The sequence below is a fragment of the Aythya marila genome, assembly GCF_965140915.1.
Source record: "Aythya marila genome assembly, chromosome: 15".
Classification (NCBI taxonomy): Eukaryota; Metazoa; Chordata; class Aves; order Anseriformes; family Anatidae; genus Aythya; species Aythya marila.
Window position 1 is genome coordinate 17,606,535 of NC_139056.1, and position 19,464 is coordinate 17,625,998.

Below are 19,464 nucleotides of genomic sequence, written 5' to 3' on the forward strand. Positions count from 1 at the left end.
TACATAAGAGACAGCTGCTACTACTGAATGTGGACCCGGGACCTTCTGTCATTAGCATCTGACAATCTCATACTCTCTATGGTTTGTGATTGCTGCCTCCTGGTCTGCATGAGAGATGGGGTTTATTCTGTTTCTAACCTACCATAAGATTGTTTTGTATGTAGACCAACCAGCCATGACTCTTCTGTATCTTCGGTTTCCCGTTATGGTTAGCAGAGCCTTGGGTTCTGGGTGTGAGCTGGCCCCTGCTGGCAGAGCATCTGCTGCTATGCTATACCAAGTCTTTGCATCTCCTGCTGCTGCATGGTGGGTACATGTTTTTTAGCTCAGCATGTCTTGAAGGCTGAACACACAGCATAGGCACCCTGCACCCAGCTATTTTATGCCCACTTCACTGCTGCTGTCTCCTTGGATTGTTCCAGCTACTTGATCCTCAACCTCCTGCCACCTGACTATGCTGTATGTGCTGAGTCCTGTTCATAGTGCTGTTCCAATTCCTTTCTCCCTTGCCCAGGGGCACAAGGAGTATGCATTGTCTCCTTTATCCCTGCTTGATGTGCTAAGAATAGACCATCTTCCCTCAGTGGCAGCCTTGCAATCTGCAGACCTCCAGCCCAGCTATGAGCTGCAGGCATGGAGTTAGGGCGGGGAGAGGCATGGACCCACCACCTGTGCAGGAGCCAGACCACCTCCCTGCCTGTGGTGTGAGGGTTGTGCTGTCATCCTGGTCTCAGGGGCCATTTTAGAGACAGGTGGTAGCAGACCAAAGCGGTACTTGGGTGCCTCAGATGTGGTACATACTGTACTATTTAGTCAGGTTTAACCATTTAATGCCTTGACACTGATACCTCACCACTGCAAGCCTCTAACTCAATCAGCCCCACTAGTGACCTTTTAGCTCTAAGGTTTGTGAGTTTGTTTTATCTACTCTCCCACCTTTTTCTCACATAAGAGTAAGAGAGCAGAGCAATACAGTCATAAATGGTGTGTGGGTGTTTGGACCTGAATTCATTGCCTCCTCTGTGCTCACCACATCCTTCTATCGGCACAGTAATACTGATACAGTGCTGACGTCAACTGCCATCTATCACTGTATATTCCAATACACTGCAGCTCCCGGCTGCACACAAGTAGGCTTTACTCTGACTCAGTGCTGATGAAAGACACCTGCTTTCCAGCTCCCGCACATGCAGTGTCTGCACTCACAGTAGTGATTTAGCCAGGCCTGCCGTGAAGATGTTGAAGGGCTGAAATGGACAGCTGAAAGGACGGGGCAAGGTAATGTCCATGTTCCCATCAAGTTTCCCTGCTGCCAGTTTGTTACTGCTTGATATCTGTGACTTCATTGTAAATCTTTCTTGTCGCTGACATGGCCCTGTGTCCCTGTTGCTTTAGCTTTGTGATTAGGTGGCAGTGTACGTTGAAAATGAAGTTTTCAGGAAGAAAGCTTGCTTTTGTGTTTAGCAGGTGGACAGAGAGACTTCCCCAGGCCTTCCACTCCTTTTACGTGGTTATAACTGTGACATTTATTTTCTCATGCTTGGAAATATCAAAATTATTTTTTTCTTACTTCACATAAACTGGACTCTTAGGTTCTTTATCCTGTAGAAATTTGACAAGTGCATATAGTTCCTGGACACATTTCAAATTGTGAGCTTAGACTGTATCCATGTTTGGCAGCTTGTAGTACCCTACTTCCAGAACCTTAGCAAAATAATCTTAAATGAAAAAAAAAAAAATCCAATCCTTCCTCTGCCGAAGAAGAGGCAGCAAAATGTCTGTCTTGGCTTACAGGGAGGCCAAGACGGTGGTGCGTGGCAATCTCAAACCAACCATATAGAGATTGGGCTTCTGCAGCTGGTCACAGCGCTAAGGGGACACTATTACACTCCACGGTCCTAGAGCTGATGCTGGGTTACTGTCTGTGAAAGAGCATGAAGGCCTGAAGAGGAACAGCAGTAGCGCTGGGGATTCTGCATTTCCATCTGAGCAGGGTGCTGGCATCCTAGGCAGTGGGATCCCTGAATATTGCCAGTACAATTATTTTCTTGGCATTCTGCTGGTAGAAAGATGATTTTAAAAGGTAGTTGACAATTGCATAGCCCTGACTCTAGGACTGGTGACTTCTAGGCCTGTTCTAGACTCAGTGACCTGTTCATTTGGCACACCTCTTCTATGAACATGCTGCAAGAAACAGAGCTCTTGATGCTAAGAGGTCATGAGCAGATGCTGCATCAGCTGAGGAGGAGGCTGCCCATCTCCAAGGTGGTTGTTTTCATGATGCAGCCAGTCTTAGCATGGAGTTGGGTGAGCATGTTTCAGGTGGCATGATAACAGGGTGCCTTTCTTAAGGGAATAAGCCAAATTAACTTAGAGAAGAGTTGTGGATAAATGCATGGGAGCATGGGTGTGGTTCAGCAGTGGGCTGTGCAGCAGGCAAGAGAGACTAGCAGGGTGGATGGGGCTCCGTGCTGAACTAGAGCAACCATTTCATTTGGCAAAGGTGTTGGAAGGGAAGAAGTGGCAGCAGCAGCAGGACTGAGGTGCTGTCACCATGGCATGTTTGTGGAGCCTCCTGGGTGAGCCCTGCTGATCTCATCTGTATGCTGTGGTGCCTTGAGAGCAAGTCTCAGTGCTCACATGGGTCTAAAGGGGCTTTTTGGTAGCTGCTAAATTTATTTTGCTTTCGTTATTTGAGTAAATCTGGAAAATTTTTAAACACCACAAATATTCCCCAAGTAGGAGAGGCCTCACTGGCATTCTCTCTGCTGAGTGACTGGTTGTTTGCTGCTAGTAGTAGGGGAGGTGCAGGCACCCCAGGACTTGCACCAGGCCCTGATAGAAGCCCTATGTATCACTCTGGTAACTGCAGCTTGCTGCTCATTCTTCACCCCTTACCTTTTTCACAGTTGCTTCTCTGCAACCCAGTGGGTTTTTCAGGGCTCTAGGACTTGTTGCTTGCAAGTGTGGCTTGCAGCCAGCAGAGGGGCTCCTGTGGGTTCAGTCACCAACTCTTGCTGCTCTGTGGCAGGGCACGTGGACCCTCCTTTGTGTCTGTGCATCCTTGCAACTTGCTCCAATAGAATTATGTCCCAAAGCAGACTGTTTCTCCAAAGCCTTGTCCCTGTGTAGCCTAGCCCATTTCAGAACACTGTGCTGAAACCTGTAGTGGGTACCAACAGACAATACTCTGTAGGGAGTTCATTTTAACTCGTTCTGTACATATCTATGTATTTCTGTAAAAGTTAAATACTGTGAAAACAGCCTTAATACTATGTGGCTTGAGGGCCTGGTCTGGGAGCAGGGGCTGTGGGCTGAGCAGTCATTTGTATGTGGTGCTGTTTCCTCATGCTATTATAAACACCTGGTTGTCTCATTCTCTGAAGACTTTCCTATAGGTTCTTTTCACCAAAATGTATCAAGACAGTCTTCCCCTGAAAAGAGTGCTGTACTTCATTCTCTTCTGTTTCACATGGGAGACTGTTATTTTTGTTTTATTTAATCTGCCTTCATGGAGTCCCTTACCTAGATAATCCATGCTTATTTAATCATGGGAGGGACAAATCAGTGAGTTCTCACAAACGTTGCTCAGACACACAATAACATTCAGACTCTTATTGGACTAGTTCACTGTAAAGATGTTTAAGCCACAGCAATGTCACTTCTAGTTGCAAGCCATTTCTAGTTGCAGGAAGCTAATGAAGAAAAAATGGGTTAGCACTTAACCCAAGTGTCTTCCTGTTGCATGGATAGACTGAAGCTGCAGTCACTTTGCAGCTTTCTTTGAGCACGTGCTGCTGGCAAGGAGCAGAGACTTCACTGATCTGTTTTATGGCGAGTTGGCAAGACCCCACCCCCTAACTCTTACTCCATGGTAGAAATGCATATTGGAAAGCTGAGATGCCGTGCCTAAATTAGGCACGTCACTTTTAGACATGTAAATGAAGGCTAGATTAATTTCACCTCAACCTCCAACACGCATGAGCAGATGGCTGAGCTGAACTCTTCTTTTTTGTGTGTGTGTGGCTTTTTTTGCTCTTTTCCAGGACATCCAGTCAGAACCAACATGAGGAACAAACTATGGCTCAAGAGTATTTCCTTCTTCCTTTTATTCCAGTACAGTAAGTTCCCAGATGTATTTTCCTAGGTGTACACTCACAAGCCTTATCTTTTTGGCTGTTAATGTAGGCTCTGCAGAGACACACAGGGCATGATAGTGCCATGGGACAACAAGCAGAAGACAGAGTACTAGTGGAGAGGGTTCTGTGGGACAAGGAATTATGGGAAAGTCTTCATGGGGGCAGTGGAGGATGGATGGGAGAGGTTACACAGCTGGGCAGAGCTCAGCCAAACTGCATCCCACTCCAGGGAGCAGCATCCATGAGGACATTGTGGAGGTAGTGCCTGCCTTGCACTGAAATGTCTTCTGGTGAGATGGGATTTGGGTCCCTACCTGGAACATTTGCCACAGGGAAGGTTTTGGTGGCTGAGATCTGGGTATCCGTGGGACATATGCCCACTGTTGGCAGGCCAGCCACAACAGTGGAGTAAACCTCTCTTTCTCTGAACTCCTTTGCTCAGGACTGTGCTATACAGATGGCCACTGCCTCTTTCTTTATGATTTTTACCCACCATCCAAACTTCAGCTTGACTCAGAGCTGACTTTCTGAACATGTCAACTGGACAGAAAAAGGCAGTGACAAGAGTGCCTGCAGGGAACAGGTGCAAGTTTAACATTTCACATGCTGCCTCTAGACAGAGCCTTGGACCTGCTCCAAACTTGAATTAGCAGAAAAGATGAATTCAGATGTATCTTTTGCCATACAGGGCCACTGTGATGTCTAGTCTGTATTTTGTGTAATACAAGCCAGGGAATTACCATGTATAATCTCATTTTGGACCAGACTAGATCTTACTGTTAAAAGTAAAATCCTTTTTCTTTGTTTCTGAAGCTGCCAAGAATGAAATTCATCCTAGATTTGACTGGGTTATTCTAACATGTAATTATTCCCTTACCAGTAAAAAGTTCACCTCTTCTAAATTTTGTTAGCAAATTCTTGCATAAAGAGATATGCTTGCAGCTTTCAGCTGCCTGGGAATAGTAGACTCTTAATTAATATCATAATAGCATAGAAGAAGGATAATTAGCAATGCTTATTAGCTTATTAATACTTGCTACCCTCGCTGAAGGAAAGCAGAGGTATTAGCCCCCTTTTTTACAGAAGAGTAAAGTTAGGCTAAGGAAGAAAAAGTGTCTTGTTCTCAACTGAAATAAGAAGTGTCTGTACCAGGGGCCTCAGGAAGCCTGTTGAGGGCTCAAAATGAAAAGTTAAAATTGAAATGAAACAAAATGAAATTAATGAAAATTTCAGGACAAAATTCTGAAGTCAGAGTGAAATGAAAAAGTCAAAATGAAACAAAATAACAACCACATAGTTTGAATCACATGCAGTTTAATAAAACACGTGTACACACTTGGAGCCAGAGTCTGTTGCAAACATCCCCAAACTTCTGTCACCATTCTACCTCTTCAGGGATCTCGTACACAAATCTGAGTGCTGCTCAGAACTCACTTAGGGAAAGCACTGTGCACCCTGGTGCCATATGACTTGCAAGAAATTTTATGGTGAGCAAAGTCGGGGGAAAAGTTGGGCATTGCTTTCCTTTTAATTTACCCTGGCCTGGAATTAGGCTGCGCCCTATACTGGACATACCTGCTGTGCGTTGTTACTGTGAATTCAAAGACAACTTGTTTGTGAGGATTGTTATTTGATCTGGGGGGTGGAGCAGATATTTCTGGTCCACAGAACACAGCCACACTTTTTCTCTTTTAATTTAAAACTACTACCCCTACACTCCTTGTTAGAGAGTCCCTCCCCATCTTTCTTATAAGTTCCCTTTTGCAAGGCTGCAGCAAGGTCTCCCCAAAGTGCAGCTTCTCTAACTAGGCAAGCAGCAGAATGGCAAAGGGAGGAAAACTAACAAAAGTATTGGCATCAGAGGATTTGGGTGTCTGATGGCTGTGAACTAGTATATGCCCATCAGGAAAGGGACAGTCTTGAGAATAAGCAAGGACGCATGTAAACAAGGATACATGATTTGATGTAACTACCTTGATACCTTCCCCTAGACAATGACAATTTTACTCCCATCAAGAAGGGGCAATATTGTACATGCAAGAGATCAGTTGTAGTAGACATGGTTTGCACTACCATGATATGCTACATCTCCTACAGGTCTCTCCTCATAGTTATTCCTAGGGTAACAGGAGAGGTTTTTGTCAGCCCATGATGCTGTCAAGAAAGGGCTCACCAATGCAGACATTTCTCACTGTACTGTGGTCTTCCCTGCCTTGAAATTCAGGGAGATAGACTATGTCATGCATAGAAGAATAGTTTTTTTGTACAGCATATCTCAGATGCTGATGTGTGAAAATTGCTTCTGCAGAATAAATAAAAGCATAAATGCTGTTTTGTGACCACTTACAAACAAGTTAATTTTCTTAATGACCATAGTGTTACTTCTACATTCCCCTCACATTCTCTTTAGGAGTCTGTTTCAGCTTAAGTGATTGATAAATTGTGCCAATGTAGTATCAGAATGATATATGGAAATTATAATAACTGCAAAGAAAAAAAAAGCTGCAAAATCTTTTTGCCAAAATTCCATGAAATTCTTATTCCAAGTTTATGGAACTGGATGTGAAAAGCATTGATGCTGCAGATATCAAGCTGTAGAAAACTGTAAACAGAGAGGATGGTAATGAAAGAATTACTAAAATAGCACTTTCAAAATGTGCAAAGTGCAATGAATGATAGATTGGCAAAGGGCAGTTCTAAAAATTTAGGAAATTATGTCATTAAAATGCTTGAATATGCTATTATTTCTGGTTGGGACACCTTGTCTTTTTTATGTGCTACATAAGCTAGGCCTCTTGCAAAAATAATATGCAACTCTGGTGCCTGTGTAAGAGGAGACAGAGATATGTTTGAAAATTCATTCACTGCTTGGGAATTTTCTGGTATTTCTGCATGTAATTTGCTGCAACTGCATTTAAAAATATTTTTCTTTAACAATTACTTGGCTGTCAATGACTCACCTTCCTGCAGAGATAGAACACATCTGTGCTCCACGACTGGAGATTTTCTGGGGTCTGGTTCTCTTCTGATGTAGTAGGAGTCTTGAGGGCTGTGTATGTTGATAAAAAGTTCTGCTTGCTTCAGCATGGAAGCTGACATTGTTTTTTCTTTTCAAACCTACAGCTGTGTATTGTGAAAACCTCACTTGTTTTGTGGACTATGTACAGACCCTGTCCTGTATCCTGAGAAATGACCTGAGTGCCAGCTCATATAACCTTACTGCGACATGGTATGTCTTAGTAGGATGAGGCAGCAGGAACTTCTAACACCGCTATACTGCAGTGATGTCCTTCTGCTGTCTTCCTTAGGTAGAGTTCTTCCTCCTGCCATGCTGATGTTCAATTTGTACTTCATACTTCAGTTGTCATCTGGCTTCTCCACTAGCAAAGAATCCCTGGTTCCTGCAGCCAGTGGCTGTGCTGCTTGCTGCTGATTGCTACACTGTCTCTGGCTTCCTTGGTGTTGTTTCCTCTCCTTTGTTGGGAGTACCCTGCCCATTACTGCTTACAATGGGCTGCCACTTTTATGTGCTGGCAAGGGATCATGCAACTTGTCCAAGCTTTGCATAGCTGCTTTTCTGCCCCAGCCAGGAAGTGGGGTGCAGTTCTGGGCTGTGCAGCTCTAATGGTCAGCTTTTCTTGAAAGCTGTTATTTCCACAAACACTTCAGCATCATTTTTCTGTTTTTCTCAGAAAGCTGCTGAGCTGAGCAAATAGAAAGGGGGGGAAAAAAAAAAGTCAATGTTCAAAGATATTTTTTATTTGAACATGTTGCCTTTTTTTTTTTTCCTTATGAATTTCTCATTTTTTTTCAGTAACAGATTAGTCCAACTACATCGTGTAATAGATGTGGACTACTTCCTTTGTTTTGTTTTGGTGTTTCAGGGTTCCTGAGGACAATCCAGAAAAAATTGTGGCTGCCTGCAGTCTCCTGCAATTGTCCAGGAACACCAGCCACACACAGTATATGTGCACTGTGGACATGACTGAACTCCTGGCAGATATCAAAGTGCAGGTGGATGTTATGGAGATAGCTGATAGGCGAAATGTGACTTCCAAAGGCTTTTATATGGTACAGAACAGTAAGTACAAAAATGGTGGGCTTGTTATATATTTCCTGAGTCTATGTCCATCTGCCAGGACAGTCTGGGCACAGAGTGAGCATGTCTGCCAAGGGTGGGGAACTGTGTTCAGTGTGCACTCCTATACACAGGACTCTGTGATTTTACTGCTGTCACTGTAAACTAAAGAACGTTTTATGCTGGAGGCTAAGCTTACAACTGGCCTAACTGTGCAAGTGACCATTACTACATGGAGACCTCCTATGTGATGAGTAGAACAAGGTGCTTTACTTCCCTCATCTCCCAGGAGTTATCAGCCCTTGTGATATTTCCTCCTGCTCCTTAGCTGATGAGGAAGTTCAGAAACAAGCAGCAGAGTCAGGAACAAGGAATATTCAGAGCTGCTGAGGTGTGAGTCTCTGTGCACTGCTCAGGACTGCTCACTCTGAGAGGATGGCCCACCACCACTGGGGCAGTTATGGTACCTAGTGACTCTGCCTTTCTGATACCATGCTGGGCTATCTCTTGTGTCTTCAGTAATGTAACAATGATTAATACCATCCTGTCTTCACCCACAGTCAAACCACAGCCTCCTTTCAATCTGACTGCTGTGTTCGCAGAGGGTTATAATATTTCTTGGGAAACTATCTACCAGAACTCTTTCTACTTTTTGAATGAAGAGCTGGAATATCAGCTGCGTTATAAGAGAAGAACTGACACCTGGGAGGTAAGTGAAATGTCAGTTTACCATCAAGTAAGATGTATCAGCAAAGAGGAGGCCAGCAGAAGGAGGACAGGAGCACTAGTGTGGAAGAAGGGTTCTAAGCGTTTTGAAAAGTTTCTCTTTGCTTGCCTGGATCAAAAACATACAAAACTTACCAAAAAATAAATAAAAAAATTGCGAGGCAGAAGCTGTTTGAAAGGTACAAGATGCTGTGAGGAAGACTAGTAGGTAGGTCATTTGCTTCTTATGCTGTCCTTCATGGAAGGATCCCCCAAGGCCACACGCTACTGACCAGACAGAACATGGTGCCGCAGAAATGGTATGAAAGCAGAGGGGATTCTTTTGCAGGGCTCCACACTGTGCATCAGTGAGAGTAATATTGGAGTAGTCACTCCAGCCTCAACTATTTGGTGTTTAATTGTTCACAGACTCAGAAGACTAAATCTGTTCATGAAGATAAACGGACACTGGTGATCCTGCCACAGGAACTTCAGGGAAACACTGAGTATGAGTTCCAAGTGAGAGCCAGACCCCGAGAAGACAGTGGCTACAGTGGATTTTGGAGTGAATGGAGTTCCCCGCTGACACTGAAAACCAGCCCTACCGGTAGATACTAGCTTTCCCTGCCCTTCCAGTTGGTCCCCAATGTCAGGGAATGCTTCTAGAAATCTAAATAATTAGAGTAAAAGCTAGATAGTAAAGGCAGGCATGTTTGGCTTGATTTATGGGTACACGAACCATAAGTTTGGGCAGGTATATGCTGTCTGTATTGATCTTACTGGGCTACAAAGCACACTTTACAGCTGTTGTGGTTTAACCCAGCAGGTAGTTAGCTAAGCACCACCCAGCCATTCACTCACCCCTCACCCACCTCACCCACAGTGGGATGGGGGAGAGAATCGGGGGGGGGGGGGGTAAAAGCTTGTGGATTGAGATAAAGAGAGTTTATTAGGACAGAAAAGAAAGAAATAATAATGATAATAGTAATAGTATGCACAAAGTAAGTGATGCACAGTGCAATTGCTCACCACCCGCTAACTGATGCCCAGGCTATCCCTGAGCAGCAGTCCTTCCCTCCACACCGCAGTCAGCCATCCCATATAAATGTTCAGCATGACACCACGTGGTACAGAATATCCCTTTGGACAGTTTGGGTCAGATGTCCTGGCCTTGCCCTCTCCCAGTTCCTCATGCACCCCCAGCCTCCTCACTGGCAGGGTGGTAAGAGATGCTGAAAAGTTCTTGACTTACTGTAAGCATTGCTCTACAACAATTAAACATCAGCATGTTATCAACATTATTCTCATTCTAAATCCAAATCACAGTACCATACCAGCTACTAGAAGGAAAAATATCTCTACACTAGTTGAAACCAGGACAACAGCATGGGAGGAGGGTTTGGTAGGGCTGGCTGTAGGTTTGTTGCCAATGCAGGAGTGTAGCTTCTACCTTCCTTCACAGTGTCAGACTTCCAGGGTCCTGCTTGCAGCTTTCAGAAATAGGAAAGATCTAGCGGAGGTACCTGCATTACTGGAGTTTTGTGTTGCCTTCAGCTGAGGGGAAAAAGAAGCCTGCTCTCAGGGCTAAGTTCCATATCTGGACTCCTACCTTTGATGGTTGTGCTAGGCATGGGTGTTTCATTCAGTAGCCATTATTCCCACTCTGCAGGGATCTGCCTTATGCACAGAGGTACACTGGTGTTTGCCATGGTGGAACAGGCTCTGAAACCAAAGACTTTGTTCAGAGGGGAGGGCAAGATGACCGTGGTCAATGTCAGCACTGTATGCTGTGCTTCCCCACTCAGGCTGATCCACAGCTCAAACAGAAATACTAAATGGTGCTGCGGCAGCAGGGTGATCACTTCATGGATTACCTGTGGAAGTGTCCCTAAATCAAAAAAAGTCAGAAACACCAGGAGTCTTAGGAACAGTGAGCTGTTCTGCCCCAGTCATGTTCATTGTCAGCTGCCCTCTGGCCTGGCTACACCAGACTGATAGGCAGCTCCTTTTGTTGGTGTAGTCTTCTCTGAGCACCTTCATTCATACCTGACTGCATGTACAGGGGGCTGGGCCACAGGCCTCAGCATCCCTAAGAGAAAATCTGGGGTAGAAATTCAGGGTCTTCTCTCAGCATTTGCTCCTTTATTGACCAGGGTCTATTTAAACGCAAGGTGAGTCTGAATGAACCCTGTCTCTTTCTCCAGCAGTGACACAGACAGCAGGCATGGGATGGATGCTGTTGTTTGTTGTTGTCCTGGTAATCACTGCTTCAATCACAGCCTTTCTGGCCAAACATCAGAGGTAAGAGCCCCTAGGGAAGCTGGAGTAAATTCCCCTATTCTATTCTGCCAAAGATGGGGCATTCACATGCAGCCTTTTTTGCACCTTGTACAGTTGTACACAGACACAGGTGTGGGCCTGTGAGGGCAACGTAAGGTATCCATCTGGTGCACTACTAAGAGAGCCTTGCTTTTCTCTGGGGGCCTTGCTGCAGGCTGGGTGGGACAGGACACTGGTGCATGGGGATTAATTAGAGGCCACCCATCCATCCTGGGCTGTTTTCCTGGTCCTGCCCATGCTCTGAAAATGCCCAGACAGGAGCAGCAGCCTGCCCCATTCCAAAGCTAATGCAATTCCATCAGCGCAGGCACAGGGTCTCCCCCCTTTTTGGATGGCCACGTGCCCTTGCAGAGGGACAGTGTGCACCCTGCCACAGAGATGGTGCTGTGCTGGTGCAGCACCAGGGCTGGCACAGCCCATGGCTGAAGAACAAGCACTTAAGGCAGAGATTCTGCCCTGTGGGTGCAGACCACTAGCTAACACAGCCTGAGGAAAATGGCACCTCCAGCACTTGGTAATTTTCCAGAGAGGAGAAAAAAAAAGGAGCGTGAGTATTTTTGTGCACAGGTCATGCGGGCTGAGGCATCAGAGGCCTGGCTCACAAGAAAGGCCATTAGATGGCTCCAACAGCACAAGACATCCTTGAATCCCTATCCACTGATTTCAGTGATTTCAGCTGCTTGAATTGGCTCTGGAGATGCCTTGTTTTGGATCTGTAATGTGTGCTTAACCCCAAAGCCTTTCTCTTTTCTCTTCCAGCTTGTGGAAGAAGATGGCTTGCATCCCAGACCCAGCTCCCTTTTTCAAACCACTTTACCTGGTGCATAATGGAGATTTCAAGGTATAAATGGGCTACATGAGTCGAGCACATGACAAAGATAAACTAAAAGACCCAGTACTCTCTCCTGGGCAAGAGATTCTCATTAGGGCAGTAAGAGGAGAAAGCTGTCTCAAAGGAATGCCACATGAGTACAGATGAGGACCAGATCCCAACAGTGTAGGTTCTGTGCTGGGAAGACCTTTATGCCAGGGCTGTGCTGCTCATCCCCTGTAGGTACAGTCTTAGCAGGCGAGCTGAGCTCATATTTGAACTGTGAAGTCTGAGGTTGTGAAGGGAATGGACAAAGGGATACCAGGAGAGTAACTGGGATTCTTCCAAAACTCCGATCCCATACTGCCATGAAGGGTATGGAGTAGATTTCACCTAGGGTCAGATCTCCCAGTCCAGTCTCTGCAGTAACACAGGCTCAACATTAAGCTTTGTAGCTCTCTCTGGAGAGTCACTCATGCAGACAACAGATATGTATATCATCCTGGAAAGGTGAGTAGAGCTCTGGGAGGCAAATAACTCCTGTGTGACAATACTGTATGCCCAGCTGCCTCCCTATTAAGGAATAATCTTTGTGAACTGGGCAACTTTGCCTAGCCCTCACAAATTCTCTTCTCATTTAACACCAGCCAAACTTGTTCATCTGACAAAGTGGCTTGCAAAGACCTCAGGGTTTGCTGGAGTTTTCGAGACACAAAAGTAAAAGAACATTGAGTATACATAAACATTGTTTGTATTAAACTGAAGAGCAACCCACAATGCCATTATCAAACAGTAAAGATGCTGGCACGTAAGCGCAGACACCATTGCCTCTTTCTGAACAAGTTCCTGCTGATCAGCAGCACTGATCAGAGACATTTCAGTGTCTGCTTTTTGTTCCTGCTTTTTCTTGGACACTGTTAGAGGGACACTGGCTGGGCCCTAATGATCTTCATGTACTTTCCCACAGTTGAATGGCTGATGTTTGCAATTGGCTTAAATGGCAAGTTTTGCATGGGCATCATTCAAGCTGAAGCCTGCAGTGATTGTGTTTCTTTTTCCTTCCTTCCTTTTTCAGCCCAGCTTCTCATATCTGTTTCCAACCAGTACTTGCAGCTATCTCTGAGGCCGCTGGCACTGGTTGTTATCAGAGAAGGGAGCAAGTACCAGGTGGATCCAGTGCAGGAATTCCTAATAGTCAAGGGATAGTGCTCAGTGGAATTGAGGCCACCCTTTGACACCAATAGCCATGCTCCTGTCAGAGAATCCTGTTGCTTCACCATGCTCAGCAGGAATGCTGCTGCTGCTACTTTCTAATTAGGTCATTCAGTGCTGCTAGGAGGGAATGAACATCAGTTACAATATTGCTAAAGCTAAGTTGTTTCTGAGAAATTTAATAAATTTGCAGAATAAAGCAGCAGTCGCCCACACAGCCACAGCATAAGATGCAGAGGGTGTCAAGAGGATGTGGCAACCTCAATAATATGTGAACAGTCATCATTATCAGTTGGCAAAAAAAAAAAAAACAAAACAAAAAAAAAAAAAAAACAACAACAATTGATCTAAGGCTTATTCAATTGCATCCTGCCTGCATTAAAGCAAGTGTTTAGGAAACTTCTGTGAATAATAATCAGCAAATGACAATAGGAAAGCTTTGCACAGAACAGTCCTGGATTGCACAGGTAACAGTGAAAATGGTAGAGAAAAGTTAAGACAGAAAAAGAGAAGGAAAAGCAGAGGAACACTGTTCACTCTTGTGTGTACATGAGTTCTCACATTCACATTGGGTGGTAATGTGAAAATAATTGTCAAGAGAGCACAGTAAATATTCTTCTTGCTCAGTTCTGAGAGGGGGGTTTCCTGCTGTTTCTTTAAATGGCCATTTGCATGTACACGTTTGCACGTACAGCTTTAATAAGAAGCTCTTTGCAGCTTATGTTAAAAATAAATTAAAATAGACTTGGTGCTTCCTGCACATTGATTACTGTGGCATAATCTATCTCTCATGCAGCACTCCATGTCAGAAGCCTTCACGGCATTTGTGAGGCTCAGTGTTGTTACCTGTTTTATACACAGCAGAAAGTGGCACTTACAAGAGCCGTCGCTCAGTTCAGCCATCAGAAAAGCGTCAGATAGGTCTTGACTTTCAGTGCTGTGCCCAGCCTCTGAACTACACAGCCTTGCTAACAGGACTTACTAGCATTCACTAGTGGCACACACAAATTTACTGTGGTCTGAATGATTCAGCGACTTCTTTGAAAAGAACAGAATCATACTCTGCTTTTAGCTCAAAGAAACCTAGAAGTGCCTTTACTCTCAGATGAAACTGAATGCAAGAGGCTCGTGATCTAAACATAACACATGGAACAAGGCAGAATGTAATGCTAATGGTGATACAGAAGGGCAAGATTCAATGTGTGTCATTCCCCTGTCATTCAAATAAGTGTGATCTGCACCAGGCAGTGGCTACAGCTCTTTGAGGTTCATAGCCCCTGCCTATCCCTGCTTCCTTTGTGTCACTGTGAGAGAAAAGACTAGCCTGGGGCATAGTCACACAAAAAAGATCTGGTGAAGATTTGCCCTGACCCTCTTCCCAGGGTACTGCGAAGTGACAGAGTAGGGTTGTGTGTGTGTTAACTGCAGATACAGCATGTAGAGGAAGAAGCTGACTTTGCTTTCAGAGAGAGGCAGTTTCCTTGAGAAGAGATCTGGGGAGAACTGATGGCTTGGGGGAGGTACATCTGGCTGATGAGCCAGGAATGCAGCTGTAGGCAGTGGCATTCTTTGCAGCATGGAGAAAACTGTAAAGCCATGCCAATTTCTCAGAACTAATTGTTTTCAAATATTTTCAATTATTTGAATCAGTTCTCCTGCAGCTGCCTGTGGCTGGTAATAGCAGCATCTCATGCCCTGCCGTTTTGGAGGAGTCAGTGATTTTAGAGTTTGACTTTGCCTCTAAAAGCACAAGGTCTTTGGTAATTTCTGTGGAAACTCACACCTGATGCTACTAACCTCTCTCCCTCTCTCTGTATCTGTTTTTATGCAGAAGTGGGTTGGTACATCCCATACGAAAATGACCCTTGATTTCTTTGAATGGGGAATAGTCCTTCCGGAAGTCCTAGAAGTTTACAGCATGTGTCCTTCCAACAGTACCTCACAAGAGGAGATGAGTGAGCTAAAAAAAGATCTGCCTTCTAAGCCTTATATGTCCTGCCTGAGTACCCCAGGTCAGGATAGCCAGTCCCTGCTGTCTAGTGTGAACAGTAGCAGTGGGATTCAGGACCGGTCATATGGACATTTGTCTATTGACACTGTGACTGTAGCTGATGAATTTACACCTTGTAAATGTCAATGCAACTGTAACCGTATGTATAGGGGACATGAGCATACCACTGATGAAGACAGAGCTGGAGAAAACGGTTACCCCAAGGTTAACATTGATGATGAAGACAGAAAACTATCCAGTGACTTCCATCTGTCTGACTTGAGTACACAGGACAAAATACTTGCCTCAGGCTCTGTGTCCACAGACCACCTGAGGACAAGTGTCCCAACCCACCAGAAAGTTGAAAGGGCTTTGGAAGCAGGGATGGGAAGCATCCTAGAAGCCCTTTGCTTGCATCCTAATCAGTGGGATTTGGAAAATCCAGCTTCTCTACCTTCTCCTGATGGTGAAAGTGTTTCCTACAGTGAAGTCTGCTATGACTTTTTCCCTCACAGTGCGAGGCCTGGTGACAGTTATCCTACAATCTGCCTAGATTTGGACACTATTGACAGTGGCTTTGCAGACTCGGACTGTGGGAGTCCAGTTGACTGTGAATTTGAGCAAAACAGTCAGACCAACAGTGGGTCCATTCCTCTTGAGCAGGAAGGAGAGGACTTTCCACGGAGCTATGTCAAGCAATGGGTCTCTCATCGCTCTGACAACCCTGTCAATGGGACACAGTAACTAAGGACCTGATGTTCCTTTGCAGATTGCAGGGCCTTTTCTATACAGTACCGGAAGCAAAATGTCAGCAAAATTCAGAAGAAAAAAAACAACCAAACAAAAAAAAAAAAAAAAAAAAAAAAACAACAAAGTTTACTTTGTGTAAGCTCTACTGCATACAACTGAAAACTATTAGGTCCATAGAAATGTAATGCCTATTTCTGTTGCCACTTATCTTGTTAATGCTGTATCAAAAGTAACATAATTAATTTCTTATAAGCTTATAAATAGTACAAAACTTTAAAGTAATTTTCCCTGGCACGACTTGAATTTAGATGTACGTGAATCTTAGAAGCATAATCTATGACAAGCATGTTTGTTATATTGACACTCCTTTACCCTTTCTTAACAACACAGGTATTGTTACTTTTCCTAACACAATCCCCTTTAAACCCAGCTGTAATAGTTCATATTAATTATGGATTATACCCATCCCTGTTCATGAGGTATAATCAAAACCAATTCTCATCATCAGAGAATGATGAGTCCAAGAGACCAATCATAACTCTGGTTTTGGAGGCTTTGCAGGTAGAGTCTATAAATGAAGAGTCTTCAAAACATAATTCCAGATTAATTCTTTCTACAAAGGCTTCCTGCTGAATCAGCATCTCTCCCAGCATTTTCCAAGCACACTAACTATAACACTTAACAATTAACTGTAATTAACTAACTATAACAGCTGTTAGAGCTATGAAATAATTTCAGGAATGTTGTCCCACCTGGATATGCCTGCAACTCCATCTTCTGCCTTGGACCTGGTCTGCTGAAGTTAACAGGTAGGTAGCACAAAGCTTAGTCAATTTCTGCTGGATCATAAAGCCAACCATAAAACTGCTAGTTGCACTGCAACTGATTATTTCCCTCTTATGTCTCTGTATGTCTGTTTAGGATAACCGTCTTAAAAAGTTAATTCAATACTGATATTGAATGTGAACACCTACATGTTATGCAGGTATAGTGCTACTAACCCAAGTACTGCTTGGCTGCAGAAGATCTTACTCTGAGAGAACCTGTGTGATTAACAATGTATGTTTCCAGTGCAGTAATAATCTGTTCTTGTTGTGATACCAATAAACTCTATTCTCTCTCCACAAGCTTTTACTGAAGACTTCTGGCAACCCCAGAGCTCTCTGTGGTGGTTTCGTGTGGTGGGCAGCTGAACTTCACCACAACACTCTCTCGCTCCCCCTCCTCAAAGGAGGAGGGAAAGAAAATACTATTAAAAATGACTCAGGGGTCGAGATAAGGAATGGGAGACTGCACACCAACTACCATCACAGGGAAAACAGACTCAGTGTAGGAAGATTTAATACAATTTGGGGATTGGACTAGATGACCTATCAAGGTCCCTTCCAATCCCTGACATTATGTGTGATTCTGTGTAATTTAGTTCCTATTACTAACAGATTAGAGCAGTGAAAAATGAAAAGCAAACAAAAACTACCCCTACTACCACCCCCAGTCCATCCTCTTCTGCCTCCTCCCCCTGAGTGGCACAAGAGAATGGCGGTTGCGATCAGTCCATAACACTGTGTCATCTGCCGCTCCTTCATGGTCATTATATTCCCCTGCTCCAACAGGGGCTCCCTCCCACGGGATGCTGTCTTTCCTGAACTGATTTTATGTGAGTTTCCCACAGGCAGCAGCTCTTCAAGAGCTACTCCAGTATGAGTCCATACCATGGGGTCCATCCACCAGGACAAACTGCTCCAAGATGGGTCCTCCACAGGAGTCAGCTCCTGCCAGACCTCCTGATCCTGCATGGGCTTCTCTCCATGGGTTGCAGTGTGGAAAATCTGAAGGGGGACAGCCTGCTCCAACATGGGCCTTGACACAATGAAACTTCTGCTCTGGAACTTGGAGCACCTCCTCCCCTCCTGTTTGCTGTTGTCGGTGTCTGTGGGATTGTTTCTCGCTCCTCTCTCCCAGCTGCTGTGACACAGCCACTTCACTGTTTTTGTTGTTGTTGCTGTTGTTGTTTTGTTTTGTTTGTTTTTTCCTTTCTTAACTACACTCTCCTAGAGGTGCAACCACAATTGGTCACTGGTTTACCTTTATCCAGCAGTGGGTCCCTTTTGGAGCCAGCTGGAACTGCTTCTTCTCTAACTTAGGGCACCTTTTGGACTCCTCACAGAAGCCACCCTTACTGGCCTCCGGTGATCAAAACCTTGCCACATAAGCCCAACACACTGTTTTAACAAGAGGGAGCACTGTAATGAAAGGAAGCTGTTTCTTTCACAATTGAGTGCTAAGAGATTTTTTCTATGCATCCTCCATTTGATATTTTACGACAACCATGGTGCCACCCACGCTGCCTTTTGAACTTACAGGGTTAAAATTACATTAGCTTTACTGTTATACATTAGTTTTGTACATTAGTTTTGTACATTAGTTGTACATTAGCTTTGCCCATGTTGTTTTTACTTCCTCAATGTACCTTTTAGCTCTGGGCTTCCTGGGCATAGACCCAAGATACCAGTGGGTTTGGTTTCTTCCCTCCTTTTTCCGTTTTCATATTTTTTGCTGTCTTCTGCCACAGAAAGCGTTATCTTTGCATGCTTACGCATTCTCCCTGCTGCGGTGCAAGTACCCTGCATGCCCGCTACGAGGCAGCAGAGGAGCGAGCTAACTCCACTTCCTTGTTGAGCTGTCTGCCCCGCAGTGTCCTGTAAAGTCTGCATGCACCGTCTATCCAAATATATACTGAGCAGAAGCATCGCTGCTGGTCTGTTACAAGTATTCTGCAGCTGCATCAACAACAGGTAGTGGCATTTCAGAAACAACGTGGTGCTAACTGGCCCAGGATGTTTAGTGGAGGGGAAACTTGCCTGTCTTTCTGGGCCCTTTTACACCTCAGTTCTGCACACCCCATGCCTTAGATAGAATCATCGGCCCCAGAATTGCCAAAGTATCTGTTTCTGTCATTGCTACATAGTCCGTAGCTGCACATACGATAGAAGTCACTGTTTCGCAGCTATGTTAGACTGGAAGTTGCCTCTGGTCATCCTAGGAGGCAGACTTCATGAGCAGAGAGAAACTTCCACGATATGTGGCACAAGGATGTGAAAATAAGGGAGACTATTCCCTTGGAGGCAGGCTGTAACGATTAAGCTTTCGGCCAAACATTTGTTGACACTGTGGATGTGGACATTTTTGAAGTGGCAATGGTGGTGGTTTTTTTTTTGTTTGTTTGTGTGTGTGTGTGTGTTTGTTTTCTTTTTGCCGTGGCTCCTAGTAGCAAACTTTGCAAGTGTCCCTGACCTAACAATACCTAACTTGGAAAAAACATGTACCCTGTGGAATGTTAGGGCCATTGGTCATGTTGAAAAACCTATGTTTTGTTGTTCTTTGTGAGGCTTTCCCTGCTCTCAAACAAGCTGTCTGTAAAATGTTTCACTCCACCCTT

The 19,464-nt window shown here is 44.6% G+C and overlaps 1 protein-coding gene across 2 annotated transcripts; it reads left to right on the forward strand.

Moving 5' to 3' along the window:
• Positions 1-1,123: 1,123 nt before the first annotated feature.
• IL21R (interleukin 21 receptor) lies at positions 1,124-17,783 on the forward strand. Of its 2 annotated transcripts, none has more exons than XM_082772381.1 (10): positions 1,124-1,278; positions 4,047-4,121; positions 7,263-7,368; positions 8,024-8,220; positions 8,778-8,926; positions 9,352-9,529; positions 11,127-11,223; positions 12,022-12,103; positions 15,117-16,834; positions 17,698-17,783. In XM_082772381.1, the coding sequence occupies exons 2-9, from the start codon at positions 4,067-4,069 to the stop codon at positions 16,017-16,019; spliced, it is 1,767 nt and encodes a 588-aa protein (XP_082628507.1). In that variant the 5' UTR covers positions 1,124-1,278; positions 4,047-4,066; the 3' UTR covers positions 16,020-16,834; positions 17,698-17,783. The 2 variants fall into 2 exon arrangements, with proteins under 2 accessions (XP_082628507.1, XP_082628508.1); XM_082772382.1 differs by having other exon boundaries at positions 11,130-11,223.
• Positions 17,784-19,464: the final 1,681 nt, after the last annotated feature.